General features: G+C 39.0%; 1 protein-coding gene across 8 annotated transcripts in view; it reads right to left on the reverse strand.

The window, feature by feature from the left end:
* CADPS (calcium dependent secretion activator) overlaps positions 1–24,611 on the reverse strand; it is a 444,424-nt gene that overhangs the window by 323,166 nt on the left and 96,647 nt on the right. For 5 of the 8 annotated variants that reach the window (XM_070933534.1, XM_070933537.1, XM_070933530.1 and 2 more), the window contains exons 2-3: positions 19,706–19,814; positions 3,515–3,847 (exon numbers count right to left, since the gene is read on the reverse strand). In XM_070933534.1, coding sequence (XP_070789635.1) covers positions 3,515–3,847; positions 19,706–19,814 — 442 coding nt within the window. Of the gene's footprint in view, positions 1–3,514; positions 3,848–19,705; positions 19,820–24,611 lie in introns of all 8 variants that reach the window. The other 3 variants (XM_070933536.1, XM_070933529.1, XM_070933531.1) reach the window with 1 other exon arrangement.

Genomic DNA, 24,611 nt, shown 5'->3' on the forward strand with positions numbered 1-24,611 from the left:
GTCACAACGAAGACCGATGGCCATAGTACATAGCAGAATAACGGTGTTGGAAGAGATCTTGCAGATCTTCTAGTCCAACTTGCTCAAGCAAGAGACCCTATACCATTTCAGACAAGCAGTTGTCCGGTCTATTCTTAAAAACCTCCAGTGATGGAGGACCCACAGATGGCAAGCCATTCCACTGATTAATTATTGTTCCATCACTTCTTTCCGTATTGTTTACAAAATGTGGTTGTATCCATGTACTTATCAGGAGTCAAGGATGACTTAGGGGTTGTTATATTTTAAAACTGTTCTGAATTTAATTGCAAGAGTGATAGAAAAGGTTCTGCTTCAACTGATGCCATAGACCCTAACTTGTTATCACTATTTATCCCAAGACAGTTTGTGGATCAAATTTTCCACTAAACATCAGTTGGAAACTGTGTGTGCTACAGAAGTAATTCCAGCAGTAACACTGTGATAGCAACAGCAGAGCTATAAGAGAGATAATGGCAGAACAATCAGTCCCTATAAAAATAATGAACATGGAATGGCTAAAGACAGATTCCAGAGAAATCAATGTATTATCTTATGGAAGTGGATGAAAGGTCTCAGCACAAGAAGTAATTGTCATGGTGGAATGGAAAAAAAAAAAAAACCAAGTCAAAAAGAATTTGACCTTTTTTTTTTTGTTATTATCGCTTCCTTCTTATATTGCATGTTCATTTCTTTTGCCAGATAGCCCTTCAAAGGTCAAACGACATATTGTCCACTATAAAACCCATTCATTCTGAAGAGTTCTCAAGAACTCTTCAGATAAAGGTTAAGCAGAAAATAGATCTGCACTTTTTGCTAATGATTGAGTCTAGATTGTCCAGCATTTCTGGCTTCCTACTGTTTTTCAGAGAGAGAGAGGGAGTGGGAGAGGGAGAGGGAGAGGGAGAGAGGGAGGGAGGGAGGGAGAGAATGAATTAGAGTGGGAAGGGACATTGGAGGTCTTCTAATCCGATAATAACAACTTCCTGCTCCAGCAGGAGACCCTATGCCATACACATCTCTCTCTCCACTCACTCCACTCCACTTTCACCTTTATACTGGTGAAATAAGGAAAGCTTAGAGTGCAACCAGAATGGCATAAACATTCTGTGGGAATGGTTATGAGCATAGTTCTAGACCCAGGTGATGTACACAATAGATCCTGTAAAGCAGGGGTGTCAAACTCACGTCGTCATTCAGGGAAAGGCTGAGATATACAAAATGAACACATCAGTATTATTAATCTGTAACTATGGTAACCCTTCTAGTTTAGGATGAGCCAGTTGATTTCAAACTTGGCTACAAAGGTTCAAGCATTAAATGCATCATCTCCAGAATATTCATTCATACATTATTCATTCATTCCTACCTTCATTTATTCTCAATATTTGTATATCTGGAAAACCCTCCTTCCGGCAACAGAAAAGAATTTACTAAAAAATATAGCATATGCCTCAAAACCTAGCATCAGATAACTTAATGGTCTGGAGACAGCAAAAACAAAATAAATCAGATCAGGCTAACGTATAGTTCAGGAAAGGCACAACAAAACAAATTAACTTGTTCAGTCTATTTAAACAGCCAAAAGAGTGGGAAGAACCTTGGGTAGAAATTCTAGAAATATATTTGATTGCACTTAAATGAGAAGTCTAGTTTTTAATTACCAGCAATCCTTCTTGCAGTGTGCGTAAAGGGGCATAGTATAATTATATATATTTCAGCTCCAGAATGCCATATGACCAGATACAGATCACAGCCTGCTGCTAACAATCTTTAATTAACCATATGTTATCCTCATTTATCAACTAGAAAGTGATTATTAACAGGTTCAGAACTTGATTTATAACTTTGAATTAATCAAACTTAGCTGATTGTCTTTCTGGTTCATCAGAATTGTTTAACTTTCTCCTCTTGTTTTTTTTTTAATATTCTCTCAACATTTTCTTGAAAACTTCTTAGAGCTAACATCAAGAAGCTTTTCTCTTTCTATTGCAGGTATCCAGATGCAACCTTATCTGAGCATGCATTATGTCCTTTTTTTTTTTATCTCGATGAAGGTCCTAAATCCCTTGTCAGCATTGCCAAGCATTTGTAAAACACTTTTATAGCCTCCTTGTCTTCCTCACAATCTCCTCCCATGTCTCCAAAACTGTCTGGCAGCTTTCTTGTCTCTGTGACCCACAGAGGAGCTTTCAGGTTTCTGCTATGCTACTATCAGTGCCATTAAATGTTCAAAGTCATCTAATTGAGATTTCAACCAACCATGTAACTGACACTTTTTATAAGCTGCGACAACTCCCTAGCTTTTGTGTAGCACACGATTTCCTAAAACCTCTTGTCTTTGGTCTTGGTCTCAAGGTTCAATGTTCCTTCAGATGGCAGAAGACTGGCTACCAGTTAGCCTAAGATTCTACCACTTTTCAAGTTTTAATTCCAATGTTTCCATTCTTGCTGAAGACATTTAAAAGACTCATGGGCCAACCCAACATCTGTGTCATCAATTTCTCAACATGTTGAAAATTGTTGTTGAGTAAAGGAAGAAGAAAAAATGTTCTCTTGTAATATTTTATTCCAACATCCTAATCTGCTATAGTGAGGACATCATAATCAAGTTCCCAGCATCAATAAAGTTATGCATAAATGGAGATTCTCAGTCATCCAGGTCATGGTTGTCCTAAAGATGCTTTTTCAAGAGCTCTTTTTCTTCAGCTCTGAAGAAACTTCTTGGATAAGAAGCGAAACATCTTCAAAGAAAAACCAGAAAGTCCAGTTGCATCCCAAAAACACCTTTGGGACAACATTCCACATACTTAACACACCCATACATAAGCAAGCTAGAAAATTGGACAATCAACAGCAAGTTGTATTCTTCAGGAGCATTCTTTCTCCATATTGCTAATTATAAAATATATATGGAACAGTACCATCATTTCTATTTAGTTTGTTAAAAGGCAAGAGGCAAATTGTCTATGTTTTCAACCCAACCAAGCTACAGTGTCTTCTATCTGCCTATGTCATTATGCCTGGCTTTATGTGATCAGACTGACTCCAAAAGCTAAACTCCAAGGACTGATCTTCCATGAATATTGGAACATATTGTTGATAAGATTGACAATACTCTAGACATAGTTCAAAAATTTCATACAATAAGATCCAAATCAGAACACAACCACCCTACTTCATCCCATCTGGCAGAATCTGGCAGAATCACTCATGCCTTAACCAAAGTCTGCTAGTCTTTTGAATTAAAAAAAAACCTTGCCATTTTAATACCCAAAGGCTAATATGAGATGTCACCACATCCTTCATATCAAGCACACCTTCCTATGTTCCTCATAACAGAAAGAGCAGAAACAGAGGGACTAGCAAGAGGCAAAGCTTGTTCATCTCCTTCTTACCATATGATTCAGACTAAAGCCAAATCAGGAACAGATATTCCTTTGCAGAATATCTGTATTATATTCTGTATAGGCAGTAGATGGTTTCCTGAACTTACCTGACATGCATTGTACAGAAGCTGATGCTCAAATTTCTTGATTCCCAAGATGTTCTGGAACATCTCATACAGTTGCTCCTTGCTGAGAATGAGCTCTGAAGCAGCACTTGCTGTCATTCTGGCTTGAGCTTTGCGTGGATCTTCTTCCCCTCGATATATTGCATCAAATTTTGCCATCCAAGAACTCAGGACAGTCTCCTTACTGAGACCATCAATCTCTGGCAGGCTACGGACCCTCTTTTCGATATGTTTCTTGAAGACTTCTCGGGAGTCATTAGCTGAGAACCCACCACTCTGAACCATTCTGGCAACACGGTCGCTTTTCAGAAATACCTGCAAGGGAAACAAAAACATATACTCAATCCTTCCTAGATCTGAAAGAACTGGAAACATGTCTCATTTTAAAACTCCATATGATTCCTTTGTGGGGCTGCCACAAAGAAGAGGGAGTCAAGCTGTTCTCCAAAGCACCTGAGGGCAGGATAAGAAGCAACGGGTGGAAACTACAGTAATCAAGGAGAGACACATCCTAGACCTAAGAAGAAATTTCCTGACAATTAGAACAATTAATCAGTGGAACCTCCAGAAGTTGTGAATGCTCCAACACTGGAAGCTTTTAAGAAGTGATTGGATAACTATTTGTATGAAATGGTATAGGGCAGGGGTCTCCAACCTTGGCAACTTTAAGACTTGTGGTCTTCAACTCCCAGACTTCCTCAGCCAGATGGCTGAGGAACTCTGGGAATTGAAGTCCACAAGTCTTAAAGTTGCCAAGTTGGAGACCCCTGGTATAGGGTTTCCTGCCTAAGCAGGGGGTTGGACTAGAAGACCTCCAAGGTCCCTTCCAAATATGTTATTCTATTCTATTCTATTCTATTCTATTCTATTCTATTCTATTCTATTCTATTCTATTCTATTCTATTCTATTCCCATCAACTATGTATGTGACATTCCAATGTGGGCATTTGTTTGTGACATTGTTTGTGGAATAATGGAGCATCCACTGTATATTGTGAATTTTTTGGGTGTGGCGGTATGGGGGGAGGGAAGTAATCTTTTACAGTATATGATAGTCTTATTAGAGCTTTCCAGGGCTAAACCTCTGTACTGTCAGTTAACTATGATCCTTTGTCACACCACAGTTCAATAGCAGCAAATATCATCTATATGTAGATTCAAATAGAATGGGAGAACAAGTTCTGAGAACCCTGTCAAACTCTGAACATTTGAAGAAAAGAAACATGTTTCTAAAGGTTTCAGAGGCTTTATTATTTCATTTTTAGACCATTCTCCATATTTTATGCAGAAATTCAATCTATTTTGCAATAGAAATGAGCTCTGGTTGCAAATACCCATTTCTATGCATTGGATGCAAATTGATAATATTTTGAATTTGCTTTCGAAGAATGTCATATTCCATGGTAATGAAATCATGTGCTGTTTCTCCCAGTCTCAGTTTTATGGGACAAATGGGCATTCCTAGCTGACCTTGGCTGATTTTTGAAAAAGCTAATTTAAATCAGGTTCAGACAAGATTAGTGTTCAAAATGAAGGGTATCAGGAAATCCTAAAACTGCAAACTAGACTGTGCGGTCAGAACATATCCTAGAGGGAGAAAATGGCTAACCACTTACTTAATGTTGCTAGGAAAACTATTATACATTTTTTCTCCTGTAGTCAGACAAATATCACACTATCCGTTCTATTACACCCATCTATGAGATTGAAAATGGGCTTCATTTATTTTCTGTTATGAGCTGTGTTTAACTAGCTTTCATTCATGGGTCTATGATTTCCAGAAAGAGTTTCTTCTTTAATCCTTCTTTATTATGTTCCAGGGTCAGTACAATAAAAGTTTTTAAAAAATATGAGTATAATCCAGAAATACAATAGCGGTACAGGTGTAACCATTATATAATTGTATTATAACTAAGCAGGTATCTATTTTAGGCAGCTAACTCAGTGGCATCTGCAGCAAACACCAGGATGCTAAAAGGACAACATACACATGGCAATGCCATAAAATAAACGCTGGTGTCTGATAGAAGTTGTGGCCTTTGTATGATGACACTTTTCCTTGTTTGCACCCTCATTCCCCCTGCAGATACCAATGAATTAATTACTCTTTTGCTTCCTCCATACTTATATTTTATTTCTTATCTTACTTAGACTTACATTGGCTCTTTATTCTTTTCACAGCCCATACCAATAAGGCTCCTTCTGTTCATGGATAGAGGAATTAGGATTGTACAGTGCTTGAGAAAATATCCTAACTCTTCATTAGATAGTGAAATAGCCCTGTAGCTGTGGAAAAGAAGCCAGCTGGACTGGAGTAGCGATCCCAAGCAACAGGACTGAAGTCTTTCCTTCAGCATTTCCTGCCATTTGCTCATTGAAGAGTAGGGTTGATACATAAAGTTTCTGTCAGATTATTCATGAACTGGTAAGAGACATGATAACAAGGTCAGCCAATGAATAGGCATAGCAACTAAATCAGCCAATGGGAGCTGAGACAGATGGAGCCAGGGTGTGTCTTAGTCTGCAGTTTCTGAGTCTGTGCAGAGAAACTGAAACTAGTCTGCTCTGCTGAAATGAAACTAACTGTTCTCTCCTGCCTTGTGTTTTGCTTGTAACTGCTACATTATATATAAAAGTTAATGAATTCATTAATTCATTAATGAGTTAATGAATCCTGCTGCACCAGTCTGCCTGTGTGTGCTTTCTGGATTTAATTTTCTGCAACAAACTCTGAAAGTTTCTTCCATGAAATTAAAATTATCAGTGTATGACCGTGTGTGTGTGTGTGTGTGTGTGTGTGTGTGTGTGTGTGTGTGTGATGGCTCAGCAGTTAAAGATGTTGAGCTTGTCAGAGCCTGGTGGTGCAATGGTTAGAATGCAGTACTGCAGGCTACTTCTGCTGCCGGCAGTTCATCAGTTCGATTCTCACCGGGTCAAGTTTGACTCATCCTTCCGCGGTCAGTAAAATGAGGACCCAGATTGTTGGGGGTAATATCCTGACTCCACAAACCGCTTAGAGAGGACTGTAAAGCACTGTGAAGTGGTATATAAGTCTAAGCGCTAATGCTATTGTCATCTGGAAAGCTGACAGCCTGGGTTCGAGCCCCTAGCACAACACAACAGGGTGAGATCCCATTAGTTGCCTCAGCTTCTGCCCACCTAGCAGTTCAAAAGGACACAAATGCAAGTATATAAATAGGTACCACTTCAGTGGGAAGATAACAATGTTCCATATACCTTGGCATATAGTCATGCTGGCCACATGACCATGGAAACATCTTCAGACAACGCTGGCTCCCTCAGCTAAGAAACAGATAATGAGCCCCTCCCCCTAGAGTCAGACATGATTGGACAGGGGAAACCCTTACCTTTACCTCAATGACCAAAGTATTGAGCCATTTAATATATTTTCCCAAAGTTTATGAACAATCCAAGACAGTGAGATCCTCAATGTCACCCCGTTAAAATAATTTCTTCCCATCCCCCAATCCCTGTTATTTCCCAAATTTGATTTTTTACAGAGGATCCCCTTATCCCAAAAGTTTGGATAACTACACTAGGTTCATTTCAGTAAATACTGAAATACCTCGCGGCTAGGCAGGAAAAAAAAAATACAGCATGTTGTAAGCAAGATACATTACCTAAACAATTAACCTCATGGCATTGTGAAACAAGTTGGGACTACCCATATACAGCAGAATAAATTTTCCAATACACTTTGACCAGTGAGGGGCATTGTGGCAACATTTAATTAAAAAAAATATTGCAGTGAATGACAGGGTGCTATTTCAGAAGCAAACACAGTTCAGATCCTTGTTACTTGGCTGCATCTGGTGTGAGAAAGGCAATCTGTGTTTCCTGCTATCTTCAGGATCTCTTTTTATCACCACTCACAAGCATGGCAGAATAAGAAGCACAGGTCAGATTCGGGGGATGAAAAGGCACTTGACACCATAAGAGCTACTTTGGGAACAGGAAGAAATCATATTTTTTCCCCACCTCCCTAGGAGCCACTTGTCAACAGTGACCTTTTTGCAACAACAGTGTGAAAAAAAACAGGCCAATGTAAAATATGAAAGAGAGATGTTCACCTAGAAGATGAACATTGTCCATAGAGGAAATAAAACATGGCATTGGCCTTTTCTATCAAATGAAGCGAAGTTAATGGAAGCCTTAAATGCCTTAATAGAAGCTTTTCATAGAATCATAGGGCTGGGATGGACTTTGGAGGTTCTCTAGTACAAGGGTGTCAAACTCACGTCATCACGGCTGCATCACGTGATGTATCGGGACTTCCCCCCTTTTGCTAAACCAGGTGTGGGTGTGGCCAGCACGTGACGCATCCAGCCCGTGGGCCAGGAGTTTGACAGCCTTGCTCTAGTATAATCTCTTTCATCCAAGGCAGGAATCCTTATACCATCCTGGACAAATGGTTGTCCAATTTTTTCTTTAAAATCTCCAGTGATGGAGCACCCACAACTTTGAGAGGCAAATTTTTCCATTGTTTAATCCTTCTCACTGTCATGAAATTCCTCCTTATTTTCAGATTGGATCTCCCACTGATGAGTTTCCACCCACTGCTTCTTGTCCTGTCCTCAGGTCTAAACCTACGTGTTGTGGTCTGCCAGCAGCCTGCGGAGCTGGCAGCGGAGTCGGACAGCGATGAGGCTGAGGAAGAACATGGGCCAGTCCTGGAGGCTGGGGAAGGCCTGGATGAGGGCTCTGTGTTGGAGGCAGAGATGGGGCCAGGGCCATCGGGGAGTGATGCGCTGATTTCAGAGCCTCCAGGGACTGACAGTAGAGAGGCAGAGGAACAGGAGGAGCCTGTTCCTAGTGCATGTATGAGAAGAGCTGCCAGAAGGCAGGAGCAGCTAAAGCAGAGAAGACGACTCGGGAGTAGGGCCAAAAGATGATTGGCCCTCCCATAAGGCTTAAAAGGCCAGCAACGGCTCTTGGCCTCTTTGCCGGAAAACAACCGTTGAGAGAATTGCTTCTTGTTTGGCTGTAGTTATTTATTCTGTTCCTGAACTGTTACCAAGAAAAGCCTTTGGCAGTTTGCCTAATTATCCCAAGGTCAGAGATAAACTAAAGACTGGTGTTTTAAGGAATTTGCTTTCATTTCATTTAGAATACGCTGAGAATGAGTTAATTCTCAGCTGTTTTAATAAAATCTATTTGTTTTTTAGAACTGTTTTGCATTTAATATCAACTACGTGGGCCTGGGTCACAACACTATGGAGAGGTTTCCCCAGAGTTTAATAATCCATCATATAAGCACATGACTTCCTCATACCCTGAATCCATCTAAAATGTTCAAAGAAATTCTTATTTGTGCCTTTTCTAGAGGAACAACTTCATATTTATTATTTATTTATTTATCAGTGGGTTTGGAAGGGATCTAAGAAGTTCTTAGATACAAAAATAAGGAGCCTAGCTAGTGGCTGGAAGCAGAATAGAACATATCTTTTCTGGTATCAGATACAAGACATATTTATCAGGATATTACTACCCATAGATGTTTATCCCATAGTATAGAGGAACTGTACTTGGCTCCACTGGAGGGCATCCCAATGGAGAGGAGGATCCCACAAAAGTTAAGATGGCGGCCACAGCCATGTGAACACAGCTTTGCTCCTCTTTAACGTGCATTGAGACGCACATTCATTTAACAAGAGGAACAAAAGTAGAAATAAGGTTCCTTCCATTTCTATATTTGTACTAATTGTAATTTAGTACAAATACAGATACTTGGAGGGAGATGGGCGGTTCAGGAATGTGAAGAATAAATAAATACATTTCTTCAATCTCTGCATTTTCACCTATAAAATATCAGCAGTGGAATTTTTAACAGAATTTTTAATATTGTTATGCTCAGTTGAGTCAGCTGATTTCTGGTGACTCTGTAGATAAATGGTCTCCAAACAGTCCTGTCTCTTGCTGCATTATGCAATTCTTGCATACTGTATACTGCACAAGTCAAAAAGAGGGCTGTGAAAATATTTACAGACCTCTCACATCCTGGACATAAACTGTTTCAACTCCTACCCTCAAAACGACGCTATAGAGCACTGCACACCAGAAAAACTAGACACAAGAACAGTTTTTTCCCGAACGCCATCACTCTGCTAAACAAATAATTCCCTCAACACTGTCAAACTAGTTACTAAGTCTGCATTACTATTAATCTTCTCAGCGTTCCTATCACCCATCTACTCCCACGTATGACTATAACTTGTTGCTGGTATCCTTAAGATGTATATTGACTGTTTCCCTATGACTATCATTAAGTGTTGTACCTTATGATTCTTGACAAATGTATCTTTTCTTTTATGTACTCCAAGAGCGTATGCACCAAGACAAATTTCTTGTGTGTCCAATAACACTTGGCCAATAAAGAATTCTATTCTATTCTATTCTATTCTATTCTATTCTATTCTATTCTATTCTATTCTATTCTATTCTATTCTATTCTATTCTATTCTACTCTACTCTACTCTACTCTACTCTACTCTACTCTACTCTACTCTACTCTACTCTACTCTACTCTATTCTATTCTATTCTATTCTATTCTATTCTATTCTATTCTTGCAGTTGCATTTCTGGGGCTTCCAATTCTTCATCTATTTGCCTCTTATAATGCCAGCCGCTTCTTCACCTTCTGTCCATCTTGACTAGTAATGTGTCCAAAATATGACACATATTCAAAATAAATTAACAGTAGTTAGTTGCCTTTGACCAAGCCAGAACTCTATTTAACTTGAATTATGAAGCTGGGTTTAAATTATTGATCTTTAATAAATCAGACAGAGAGAAAGAGAATGAGGGATAGAAGCAGGGGCTAAGCAGGCTGTAATATTTAAAAGACTAGTTCATATTTTTGCAATAATAACCTGTCAGTGATTGGAAATAATTTATTCCATGTTTATAAGTGGCAGAACCTGGCTGAGGTGGACCAAGAAAAAATACTTCATAGTTAAATCGAATAATCAGAATAAAACATTCAATATTCAATTGGGCTTTAATACATACATAAATAAAATAAAACCTAATAAAGCCCTTCCCAGTGTCCAATGCAGAGGATCCTATAAATATCTGGCATCATCTTTGGAGCCACAATTTAAAAAAAAAAAAAAGGCTCCGTTCACCACCTCAAACACTATTTTGTTCCCTCATCTTCTGGATGTATGTCAGAGTTCTAAGTAAAAATCAAAGAGGATTTTGCAAGAATAAGTTCTGCCAAACTTGCAAAAATTGTGCAAGGCTTGTTCTCCCCATACATTTTCAAAGAATGTGGAAATTTCCAACTCCCTGTCCTTCAATATAGGGAGACCATTCCTGGGATTTTTCACCCATGGGAAAGTGGGGACCATTGAACACTATTCAAAGCAAATTAAGTGGAGGCAAAGAAAAGGCAGCCACAAACCAAACCACATTAACAGAAGTAACAAGATAGGTGCATTTATGTATTTAGCAGAGAAAAAAATAAGGACTGCTAGCAGATTAAAGGGTCTAGAATATTAATCTATAGCAATAGCACTTAGACTTGTAAGCAGGGGTGAAATCCAGCAGGTTCTGACAGGTTCTGGAGAACCGGTAGCGGAAACTATGAGCAGTTCGGAGAACCGGTACGGGAAATTTTGAGTACTTTGGAGAATCGGCAAATGCCACCTCTGGCTGGCCCCAGAGTGGGGTGGTAATGGAGATTTTGCAGTATCCTTCCCCTGCTATGCCTACCAAGCCACGCCCACCAAGCCACTCCCACAGAACCGGGAGTAAGAAAATTTTGACTTCACCACTGCTTGTAAGGCACTTAGGCTTTACAGTGCTTTACAGACCTCTCTAAGCAGTTTTACAGAATCAGTATATTCCCCCCCCAAAAAAAAAAAATCTGGGTCCTCGTTTTACCAACCTCTGAAGGATGGAAGGCTGAGTCAACCTTCAGCTGCTGAGACTCGAACTGCGGAACTGCTGGCAGCCAGTACTGCATTCTAACCTTGTGCCACCATGGCTATCTGAATAGTCAGGAAGGTATGGATATAGCATGCTCAGACACAGCTGGACAGGGAATATGTATATAATTTTTTTTTACATAGGAGTTGTTCCTGAAGACCACCTAGAAACGTCAAATCCCGTAAAATGCAGTTCCCAAGTGTTTACTGGACAATCATAATATTGCCATGTAATAGCACTATTACAGGAACTACGTTATCTGCACAAACTGGTTTCTTTCTAAATGCAATTGAAGGTGCTGGTTATTACCTCTCAGACCCTATAAGGCTTTGGGCTCTGGGTATCTTAAAGGCTGCCCATCCCAAATAAATTCTGCCCATCCAAACCAGGTGAATGGGAAGGATTTGCTGAAGGTCCTTTCATATCAGGAGGTATGAAGGGGAGGGCTACAGAGGGGTCTCTGCCCATACTTTGGAACAGCTTAAACCTGAGAATGCCTCCCACTTCTTAGAGTCTTCCCAAGAATAATTAAAACCAATCCTTCTGAAAGGCTTTTTGGGATTAAGCAGCTAGAGGAAGAGCCAATTATCACTATTATTAGTGGTAGTAGCAGTAGTTTACAGGTTTTTAACAGATTGTACTGTATGTTATATAATCCTTGTACTGTGTTTTGCTTTGGTATGCTATCTAGAGCGAATGGAATGGTTCTAGATGGTTTATAAATTTCACTATGCTATCCCATAAGTGGTTAAACAAAGACACAACTTAAGGTTGTCCTAAGAATGTAAAAAGAAACGTCAAATGTATGTCGGAAATGTAATTTTAAAGACGATAATTTCTATCATCTTTGAACAACTTGTGATAACGCAAATAAATATTGGGATCAGATTTCTCTCCTAATTCAGTAGATCCTTAAAATAAATGTAAACATGATACCAGAATCTTTCCTCTTGGGTTTGATGAGCAACCAGCTTGAAAGAAAATTTAGAATTTTATTACTAAATATATTAACGGCGGGGAGAATCTTATATGCAGAAAGATGGAAAGATACACCCATTTTCAAAATGGAAGAATGGATGGTAAAGGTGATGGCATTGGTAGAGATTTAATTAAAGAGAAGGTTTTATCTAATTTTGTTTCTATTTGGAAACCACGTTTGGATTTGTACTTGGAAAAAAAATGAAATTCTAACTTCAGATCTTGATGATTAGAATGATTTTGTTGTTATAGAAATGGTTTGAAGTATTTAGAAATGTAAAGTAAACGGTTGAGCATATAATTCTCTTTGTATGCTACTGCATTGAAAAAACTCAGCCGTTACTACTTTTTTTTAAGCTTCTTTTTTATCTCATTTTTTTATCTCTCTTTTTAACATTCTTAACTTTTTCGGACAATCAGACAATAAACTTCAGTAAAACTTTTTTAAAAAGGATGTCCTTAAAATATGACAGATTTTTGCACTCTGCTGAGAGTCTCAAATCTGTAAAAGCTAATCACTTTTCTTGACTGTGCCTTCCACTGGTAGAAGAGATTTCTATTCACAGACAAAAAACAAATTGCAAGATGACAGAAAGGGGAAAAAAAGTAGCAAGAGGGTTCACGCTGTCACTGCACAAGCAAATGGGGAGAAAGTTTCATCTTATCTTTCTATTGTCTGGACAATGGGCTCTCCCTGCATGATTTCTGACCACTGAAATAAACGTTTTTGAAAGGACGTGATTGAGAGATTTGCTTCCAGCGACTTAGCTCACCTTGGTTATCCTTCATGTACAGAGAGGTAACTGCATCCTGGGTAACAGTAGCATTCAACAGTAAGTTCGCAGCAGACAAGAAGTAAGTAAGCTATGCCGAGCACATCAACTGATTCAGGTAAACAGTTGCATAGATGACCTACAGGCAGTGGCAGGCACAAATCTTAGCATGCAACAAAATCCCATGTGGGTTCTCACAGTTTTTCCCATTAAAGGGAGAAAAATCTGTCTCTCTAACGAGAAGATGAAATTCCAACTGTGTGCAGCTGCTTTGCAGGTGGAAGATCACAGTTCAGTTTTTGAAATTTCCACTTTAAAAGATTTTGAGGGAGACACTGGATCAGAAGCAGCTTTGAAAATATCTCCAAGAATTTCCATTAAACCGGGACATTTGCAATTACAGACGATAAAAATAGTAAGAAAAGCAGTTCCTTGATTAGGAACATTGTTTGCTGCTTGATTGTTTGCCTGGTGTTAATTCTGGTGCTCATTTCTGTTTCTCTAGATGTTGATTGCTGGCGAGAAGAATGTTCGGGTGTTTTGGTTTCCTTTTTAATTTTTTTTATTGTCTCTTTTGAATGGTGCATAAACGTTGTTTATCTCTAGGTACCTGTTGATGTCTGATTTGTTTAAATACCAAGCTTCCAGGGATTACTTGGTATTTTGTTTGGTTTAGCTTGGTTTAGGATGCTCACAGTTTCCCAGCTGAAACTGTGATTAAATCTATTCCTGTATTGTGAAGTTTAAGGGGTTTTCACTATGTCTTCTGACTGCTGGTTGGTGTTCATGGATGTTTTTCTGCTATTCTGCCTGTCTGTCCTACACAGTGGCTGTCCTTTCACTGTATGTTGTAGATTAGGGGTCTCCAACCTTGGCAATTTTAAGACTTGTGGACTTCAACTCCCAGAATTCCACAGCCAGCTTTGCTTTGCTGGCTGTGGAATTCTGGGAGTTGTAGTCCACAAGTCTTAAAGTTGCCAAGGTTGGAGACCCCTGTTGTAGATAACTCACTTCTGATTTTAATTTTTCGGCTATCAGATCTTTTGGCTTACTTAAGATGTAAGGTTGTAATCGTTTTTTTGGTTGTTGCTTAGAAGTTTTGGATATATGGCTGTGTTGTCCTTTTCATAGCTTGTGTTGGTTGTATTTTTTTCATGAGTATCCACTTTGTTGGAAGATATTGTATAGGCAGCCTGTTTCCTTTTTCTGGTGTTCTGGGTTGTTGCAGTGAGTTTTTGCTTGTCTGAATAATGTTCCTCTTGTGGGAGGTTGAGTTGTTACTTTGGTAGTAGAGCACTTAGTGTTCTATATATATTTGCAAATTGCCTTTGTTTCCTTTGCTAATGTGGATTTCTGTTTTCTTCTTCCTTTGTGAATTTTATTCCTTTGAGTTGGTAATTGTTTTGTATGTCTTTCTCTAGTTATTCCTTTTTTATCATCACATAGTTATTTTATACTTGAAGTAAGTTTCTATCCTGGCCTCCGTGTTTTATTTACTCCAGTACTTGATGACAATCAGGGTTTAGGGAGAGCAATATATCAAAGATCCCACCCATCAACTGCATTTACCATAGGGGAAAAATAGATTATGAAGCTATTAAAATTCAGCTGTGGGCTGTTAGGCCACCAAATCTAAATAATAGCTTGTGGTCCATGATAAAGCATTGTGGACAATAATGGAGTTCAGAGGTGGGTTTCAGCAGGTTCTGACCAGTTCTGAAGAACTGGTAGCGGAAATTTTGAGTAGTTTGGAGAACCGGTAAATACCACCTCTGACTGGCACTGCCACCATCTATTCTCCGCCTCCTGAGTCCCAGCTGATCGGGAGGAAATGGGGATTTTGCAGTAACCTTCGCCTGGAGTGGGGTGGGAATGGAGATTTTACAGTATCCTTTCCATGCCACGCCCACCAAGCTACACCCACAGGTAGTAAAAAATTTTGAATCCCACCACTGATGGAGTTGATCCAGAATTCACAACCTGTGGCCCTAAGGTCATATATGGCATCTGCATTTTGTCTTTGTGCTCAGAATATCTGAAAACCAACAATGTTTCCTGCCTTTTTGAGGCAAGAAGCAGAATGAATGTGTTTTTAGCACATCACAGCTAATGTAACAGCCCTCCAAACAGATCTATGATACAGTTCCATCCATTTTGCAACTGTTCAAATATGCAGAGGGCAGTCCTTGGTTACTAAAGGATTGATTAGTGCTAGATTATATAGATTAACTTCTAACTCTGTATGACTTCCTATGTCAATAAAAGGCATAGCTATCACTTCTGTAAACTTGGTTTGACATCTACAAAGAAATTCAACTTCCTGAACATCACTGACACATACACAGTAGGACAGGGGTCATTTCACACTGAAGCTGTAAACCTTATTGCATTTGTGTGTTGAAAACTTCGAAGTGATATGAACCCATCCAATATAAGATGAGCCATTTGACAACTTGTAAACAGTGTGGGATGCTATGATGATCAGTGGCACAAATTAATTAGCATGCAGAAGATGTCTTTACAGTCTAATTAAATGCCAAAATATTTATTCTTTTAACTAAGATATATAATTGGAAAATAGCATCTCCTAATTGAAATATCTGACCTCTGAAATGAGAAAATGGCACAAAATAATTTAATGACTAAGTAATGGAGGATACATACTTCCCCAGTTCCGCATTAGTCTTTTTATTGCCTTCCAATAGTTGGCTGGTTGGTAAAACAAGCTTCTGAGCCAATATAAACTGGCTGAGAGGCATCTTTAGATACTGTTTCTCCGTATCTTCAAATTCCTTCTCTGGAGTTGTTCCAATGAAAGTATTCCAGAATAAGTGGCATGCGAACATGTTCCTTTTATCAGGAGGGAAGATAAGTTGGCTACCTGGGAGCTCTAACCTGATGAAGATTAAGATGAATAAACAGAGCTAAAGGCCAGGAGTCAAATAAAGAGGCAAACTGGAAGATAGACAGTCTTGATGAAAAATGCAAAATGCTAAAAGAGCAACAACTGAGATTACTGGGGAAAGACAGGCATTTATTAATTTCCCTCAAACCTGTTATCAGGAAAGCTGTTTCCTTCAGATCAGAGGTGGGTTGCCCCCGGTTCGCACCGCTTCTATAGAACTGGTAGTAAAACCGGTGGGAGGCTCACTGACCCCGTCATCAGAACGCTTCTGCGCATGCGCAGAAGAGCGTGTGTGCGCGTGAGCGAAGCAAGCAAGCACGCCCAGCCCCGTTGCGAACCAGTAGTAAAGGTAAGTAGAACCCATCCCTGCTTCAGATGATGCTAAGATTTGAAAGAAGAGAAGAATCAAGAAGTGAAGAAAAAGTAAAAACTTTGGCAGAGGAGAAATAGAAAACAGAACCTTAAAAAACGTTAGGAGAGAGTGAAGTAGGAAAAGCAGCATAATACGATGAAATACAGGGATTAAGTTAACTAAAATATAGAAGTTAGCTATAAACAACTACATTAGAGATGTAGGAGGGTAAGATATAAGACTATAATGAAGTTGGGCTTTGAAGAATATAGTGTAGATAAAAATCTTAGATAAATTAGAAAACTTCTTTTATTTATTATTTGTTTGTTTGTTTATTCAATTTGTATAGTTGCCCATCTCAACAAGTGACTCTTGTTAAAATCTTTGTATTAAGATTAATTTCTAAACTAGTTGAAGGCATTTATAATTTTCAATTCCTTTGGGTTTTTTTTAATTTGTAAACTTTCTTTTTTGTAAAATAAAATGCACCAAGACAAATTCCTTGTGTGTCCAATCACGCTTGGCCAATAAAAAAATCTATTCTATTCTATTCTATTCTATTCTATTCTATTCTATTCTATTCTATTCTATTCTATTCTATTCAGTCTCCCACCAGCTACTGAAGGGATGTATAAAAAAACTAACTGTCCACGTTTCCAGTGTTTTATGTATATTGAATCTGGGTCAATCTGGTTATTAATGGGAAAGAAGTAAAGTATCAGATCACATTACTTCATCAACTGCAGAAAATGCTTTTTATGGCACTTGCATCTTGATCTTTTTACTTGAGACCATTGATATCCAAAACAGGAGTTCTACTAAGGTTTGGATGGTCTATCCAGTTATTGATCAAGAGGTTACCCGCTTCATAATATGGTGTGACAATATTGATCATAATTCCTTCCAGCTTTGAGAGTCTATCGAACTCATTATATGCATTTATTTTAAAAGTCAATAAAATTTCCCCATCACCTGATACATTTCTAGGAGAACCAACATCATGAAACTCTGATGCCAGACTTTTCTCATTCAGAGGAGACAAGGAGAGAGGAGAGGGAAGAGTGGAGAGAGGGAAGACGGGAGAGGGGGAGGGAAAGAGAGAGAAGGAGAGGGAGAGGAATTTAATTCTCAAAATTGTGCTCTATTGCATTATATATTTAGCAGATTTTTGCTCTGGCATTTTTTTGTAAGGCTCAAAGGAAGAGGTGGCAGCAGCAACAGCAAACAAAATATCTGAAAATCAGATGAAATGGACAGGAACTGTACTTACTCTTAAAAATAAATAAGGTGTCCAAGGGATACATTCCCATTAAAAAAAAACACTTTTAAAAGTTCAAGAGAAGGGAAATAATCTTTAAAAAACAACAACTTGGCACTCTTATAAAAATGTCAGCTTTTTAAAATGCCAATGAAAAAATTGGAAGAGATCCCTTGGCCATCAAATGCAATTCTCAAACCATCCCATGATTATTTTGAGAGAGAAGTATGAACGGTAGCCAGATTTAGTTTGCAACTAGCATTTAGCCCACCATGAATTTCTCAAAAGGAAAATCTCCAAAGCCACCCATAGAGGCATTCACAGTAATATTATTTTCTTTTCCCTCCCACATTCTTAAGGAACAATCCTATTCCTTAAAAGGCTGAATTTCAGCCCTTATCAAACACTGGGCTCAATTTATTTTCAATTAACTGTGCTTGTAGTAAAACGAATACAATAAAATGTGGATGCAGATTTTCTTATAAATAGTTACCTTAATGAAACCTTTTATAAAACTTAGAAGAACTGGTGCCTCTTTTACTGACACAGTAAGATTCTATTGAGAGGAGAAATTCCATGAATCCAGCAACATAACTGAAAATTCTTTTCTGGTCTGGTTACCACTCTTTTCCTTTAGGAAACCGAGTTCCCATTCATGAGAATGACTATGCTAATCTGCTTAAAGATGTGAGGAGCGGGAAGAGGTGTTGTGACTTCTAGACCCATACCTGGTCCTGTAGTAACATAGAAAAAATCTCATAGCACAAGGTGCCTGGACTACTGTAATGCTCTCTACATGGGGCTCCCCTTGAGGAGCACCCGGAGGCTCCAACTGGTCCAGAATGCGGCCGCACGGGTGGTTATTTATTTATTTATTTATTTATTTTTTAGTATACTGCTCTACTCCCGAAGGACTCACGGCGGTGAACAGCCAAAAGATAAAATACATACAATACAAATTTTAAAAAACCATTAAAATACAATTAAATAATTTGGCCCAGAAAACAAAATTTAAAACACCCCAAATTTAAAAGACAAATTTAAAATTTAATTAAAAAAAAAAACAGTTTAAAAAAGAGGTTAGGCCAGGCCAGCCTGCTGAAATAGGAATGTTTTGAGGGCATGGCGGAAAGCGTGCAGGTCTGTAATCCTCCGTATCTCCGGGAGGAGCTCATTCCAGATGGTAGGTGCTCCCACAGAGAAGGCTCTTCCCCTGGGGGCCTCCAGTCGACACTGTTTGACTGGCGGCATCCTACGAAGCCCCTCTCTATGGGAGCGTACTGGTCGGTGAGAGGCTACTGGTGGCAGAAGGCGGTCTCGTAGATACCCTGGTCCTAGGCCATGGAGCGCTCTAAAGATGGTAACCAAAACCTTGAAGCGCACCTGGAAGACCAGTGGGACCCAGTGCAGCTCGCGCAGGAGGGGGGTCACAGCTACAGCAAAGAGGACGACTCAGGAGTAGGCCAAGAGTAGGGCCAAGAGATGATTGGCCCCTCCCATAAGGCTTAAAAGACCAGCAACGGCTCTTGGGTTTGTCAGAAAACAAGGTTGATAGACTTGTTCTTGTCTTGTTGCGCTTATCTCTTGTCAGCATCTTCTGCTTCTAAACTTTTGTCAAGAAAAGCCTTTGGCAGTTGGCCTAATTATACCAAGGTTGGTGATTAGACTGAAGAATTTGTGTTATGAAGAATTTGTTTTGATTTAGTTTGGACTACGCTGAGAATGAGTTAATTCTCAGCTGTTCTAATAAAATATGTTTGTTTTGAAACTGTTTGCATCTAATACTACTTACTTGGGCCTGGATCACAACACTTAGCCACTGAGCTACCGCGTCCCTTGTGCCTAAATTAAGTTGCACTAAAAGTACTGAAGAATGCATTCTTTACCTACAAGCTAATTCAGCGCTAAGAAATGCTAATGGGCTACTCGGCAAATATCTAAGGCTCATTTTCTTACCTCATAATAACTCTGGACAGCATTCATAAAGGCTTCATCAGCAACAATCTGAGTTTCTCCATTGAGAAAGGCTTGGAAGCGATCCTTAACAGTCTGCAATTGCTGTTTACTTATCTGTGGGGGAATAATAAAGAGAAACAAATATTTAGAACAACATAAATGAAATATTAATATTGATATTGACTATAGACTAAGTTATTTATTTATTCAATTTCTATAGCCGCCCATCTCAGTCCTTGATTTTGGGTGGCGGTGAACAATACCAAAACAATTAAAACCATTGAAATTGATGGTTGTTGTCAAAGCAATTTTAACCAAGCAATAAAGGTGGAGTCAGTTTTTATGCACAACTTTTTATAAATTAATCATATTGGACACATTTACATCCCACCGAGGGTACATGTGATCTGATTTCATTTGATCGCCCCTCTCCAACAACTCTGTGTGGGAGCTTTGGGCTGAAAGAGAGAGTGACTGGCTAAAATCACTCAGTGGTTGAGTGAGGATTTGGCCTGTGCTCTCCCGAGTTCAAATCCAATACATTAGTCACTATAATATACAGCTTTTCAATTCCCATATTTCAAGTTGATTTTCATTACTCAGAACCTTTTAAAGTAATAACATTTAAGATTGTGCTGAATGCTGAAATGTTAATCCAGGGACATTTGACTATGCACATTTCAACCTAGCATTCATTGCCTAAGAATATTTTGGTATAAAAGTCATATTACTAGATACATTGGTATTCAGTGAAATCTTTTATGCAAACAGGAATTCTGCCTATTGAAATTACTTAATCATGTGCATAAAAACCTTCAGTTTGAACAAGAATGCAAATGTGTCTAGCAGGCTTTGGGGAAGTTTTGTGGGTGTACTAATGCATCCCAAACTATCTGAATTCAGAGTAAACATCTAAGTATCCCCATTGGTTTTGTTCCATAGGAGATTGAAAACATACTCACTATATTCATCTTTCTCTTTACGGTGAATTATGGCGATTGACAATATTTTATGCGGAAATGGGAGTGTGATATTTAATTGCCTTCCAGACCTGTAGATCTTTCTATTTTCTACTGATTCCACTCATAAATCTGTGAAATGGTTACAGGCTATGCAACTGGAGACACAGCACCTCCAGCCAGGCTTCCTGATCTGGTTTCCAAAGATTTCATTTATTTTTGTCACTTGAAGGCAAGATTTATTATTTGGTTTTATGTTCCCAGGCCACAGACTGATATTTTCATTCCCCTGTTCTTTATTCCATCTATATCAGTTCCAATGCTGCTCTTTTATCATAAATGCACATTTTCGACTCATATTTTAGAAGCTTTCACTGGTTTTTTTTTAAATTTCCTTTTGTTGCATAACCTGTGACTTATCCCAACTGACATACTCTATTTTAAGATGTCCCCGCTCTGAATATTTTGAAGACGGTTTCTTTGTAATTGTGAAAATATTTCTGTTATCTCCACAAAATATTTTTAGATGTTACGGTGTTCAGGGTTTATATTGTCCTAAAAATTACAAAACATATAACATTCAGGTTCAAATCTTTTGAGGAGTTTCTTTGACAAAGGACTTATCCTGACATGGATTGCATGTATGTTTAACTATTAGTAACAAGAAACAAATATTATCGTCATCAAATACAAATCCTTAACATTTGATATATTGTTATTCAATATAGCTAAATGTCTATGGAGATTTTCAGTCATCCAGGTCATGGTTGCCTCAAAGATGCTTTTTCAAGAGGCAACTGGACTTTCTGGTTTTTCTTTGAAGATGTTTCGCTTCTCATCCCAAAAGCTTCTTCAGCTCTAAAGAAGAAGAGCTGAAGAAGCTTCTTGGATGAGAAGGGAAACGTCCTCAAAGAAAAACCAGAAAGTCCAGTTGCCTCTTGAAAAAGCACCTTTGGGTTACTCAATAAAGTCTTAATGAAGATGATTTGCATGAAGATGATTTTCTAGTCTATTATTCATACAAAGAGCCAGCAAACATATATATTACTCACTACTACATCTTTGAGACCATTTAGTAAAAAAAAAACATTTTAAATTAATTTCCTAAAGTGTCCTTTAAGTACATGACTCCAATTAAAACCATTAGCCTCTAGGTACACATACTTTCCAAGAAAGTGAAACCATATTTTCAAGAGATAGTCACTTGATCAAGTATTTTTGTAGTAATGTGTTTTATTATTGATTTGATGATGATTTCAAATAACCCTTGAGTGGCGCACAATACACCAGATAATACAAAAGCAGTATAATAAGAAGTGACTAGCCACAAACCCAAACTAGAACAGAAGGCAAAGAAAAAGGAAGAAGATGGTGAGCTCAGCAACCATTCCCAACCATCCTATCATCTCACATCCAGTGAAGAAGGCTGAAGCTGCCCTATCACAAGGCTTAGGAGAACAATCAGGTGTTTATGTCCTCTGGAACAGAGGTTACCAACCTTTCGGACCTCAGGGACCACTAAATTCATAATTTTAAATCCTGCGGACCACTATTATGATCTGCCTAATGACCGGCTGGGTGGGCGTGGCTAGATGGTCATGTGACTGGGTGGGCATGGCCAACTCGATGTCACTCACACTGAGGGGTGCCTTGCTGGCCTCTACTCGCCCCTCCCTTCCCCGCCCAGACACCTTAGGGCACCAACAGGAAGCAGTTGTTGGAGCTAAGCAGCCACCATGAGAAAGAGTTGGCAAAACATTTCAGTTCAAATTGGATCTGACCGAGAAGGAGGCTCAGCAGAAGCACCTCACTGAGAACTAGGAGCATAGGCTTTCTAAGCAGAGGGAAGACCTGCGGGAGTGCAAGGCCAGGTACCGGCGCCTGGAGGCTCAGAGGGCTGAGATGGTCAGCCAGATCCAGGCCATGATACAGTCCCACTGGAACAAGGCCCTCTTTGCCACCAGCTGCTCTTCCCTCCAGCCTTCACCCAAAGCCCCACACCAGGAAGCTGAAGCAGACCCCAAGTTGGAATTTCTGCCCCCCTCCGACCCACACAAAAGGACCCCAAAGGGGGAGACTTTCTGCAGCAACACAAACATTCATTGCACATATCTGGCCCAGGGGGCGTAGTTTGAAGACCCCTGATTTAGTGCAATATAAAAAATGCAAATAATTTCTCTGTGGATCACCAAAATTTTCTCATGGACCACCGGTGGTCCATGGACCACCAGTTGGTGACCACTGCTCTGGAACACCAACAGGGTTTAATGATGTCCTTTGGTAGCTACTCCATGAAACGAGTTATATAAATTAGATTGGAAGGCATCCTCAATTGTTTGCTCAAGTTATCTCTTTTTGTAATAATAATAAAAAATGACTTGATGGGGCAAAATGCGGATCTCAGAGCACAGTACAAGTAGTTCTTGACTTACAACAATTCATTTAGTGACCGTTCAAAATTATGGCAATGAAAAAAGGGACTTATGACCATTTTTCACACTTATGGCCATTGCAGCATCCCCATGGTCATGTGATCAAAACTCAGATGCTTGGCAACTGACTCATATTTATGACGGTTGCAGTGTCCCAAGGTCACAAGATCACCTTTTGCGACCGTTTGACAAGCAAAATCAATGGGGAAGCTAGATTCATTTAACAATCCTGTTACTAACTCAACAACTGCAGTGAATCACTTAACTGTGGCAAGAAAGGTTGTAAAATGGGGCAAAACTCACTTAACAAATATCTCACTTAACAACAGAAATGTTGGGCTCAATTGTGGTCATAAGTCGAGGACTACCTGTACTGGGCTTCTTTATGCTTTGATTAAAGAAAAAAAGTGCAGGTACTTTTGTGTCTACTTGGAAACCGCTTCTGGACTTTGTGCTTGAGGTGGAAAAAAAATGAAAATTTGATTTTGGGTTTTACTGATTAGATAGATCTGCTATTATAAAAATGGCTAGTTTATATTATTATGTAAAGGTAAAAAGTTGAGTTTCGATGTTACTTCTTATTCTACTGCACCAAAGGGAGTCAGAAGTCACTGCCTTGTTTATCTTTTCCTCCTTCTTTTCCTCCCTTCTCCCTTCCCCTTCCCCTTTCCTATTTTGCATTTTTGTATTTCATATTATAAACTAATAAAAAAGGACTGATAAAAAAAAAAAGAGTACTGGCCTTCTTTATACCAGATTACAAACCAAGAATATTTAGCCCTTCAGAAATAAAACCTGGCAGCTTGGGAAACACCAGGTAATTAAATCAGTATTTCTCGGTCACTACAAGATAAACACTGATAATTTGAATGCCCTTTCCACAGATCAAAGTCCACTTTCATCAATTGGCACCCACCTTTGTAACAAGAACAAATAACACAATGCAGCTTTTCTTCGTCACGGAGGGAATGCATTGGGTCACAACCCAGCAAGGCCTTGTTTTCTTCTCACAAAGGTTTCAGCAACTGAAACCCACACATTAAATTAAGCCCACCATATTTAAGAGCCGTGGTGGCGCAGAGGTTAGAATGAAGCATTGCAGGCTGATTTTGCTCACACTGCCAGTAGTTCAATTCCTTATATCCTGACCTGTTTAAGGTTGACTCAGCCTTCCATCCTTCTGAAGTGGGTAAAATCAGGACCCAGATTGCTGTGGGAAATAGGCTGACTCTGTAAACTGCTTAGAGAAGGCTGTAAAGCACTGTGAAGCAGCATATAAGTCTTAAGTGCTATTGCTATTGCTATACTTAAGAAGTGGCCTGTGTCAAGGTCTGTTTAAGAGCCTATAAGAGACAGAACGTTTTACTTGGGTCTTCATGCACAGACACACACAATTTCTCTCTATCTTTTATACTGGCATAATTCATTTTTTCCCACCAAAATCAATGGAACATTAAACAGAAGGATGAATGCTTCGGCTTTAAGTCAAAGAAATATGGCACTCAGCAACCTGAG

The sequence above is a fragment of the Pituophis catenifer genome, unplaced genomic scaffold (assembly GCF_029215685.1).
Source record: "Pituophis catenifer annectens isolate HBS135680 unplaced genomic scaffold, rPitCat1.0.hap2 SCAF_2, whole genome shotgun sequence".
NCBI classification, from domain to species: domain Eukaryota; kingdom Metazoa; phylum Chordata; class Lepidosauria; order Squamata; family Colubridae; genus Pituophis; species Pituophis catenifer.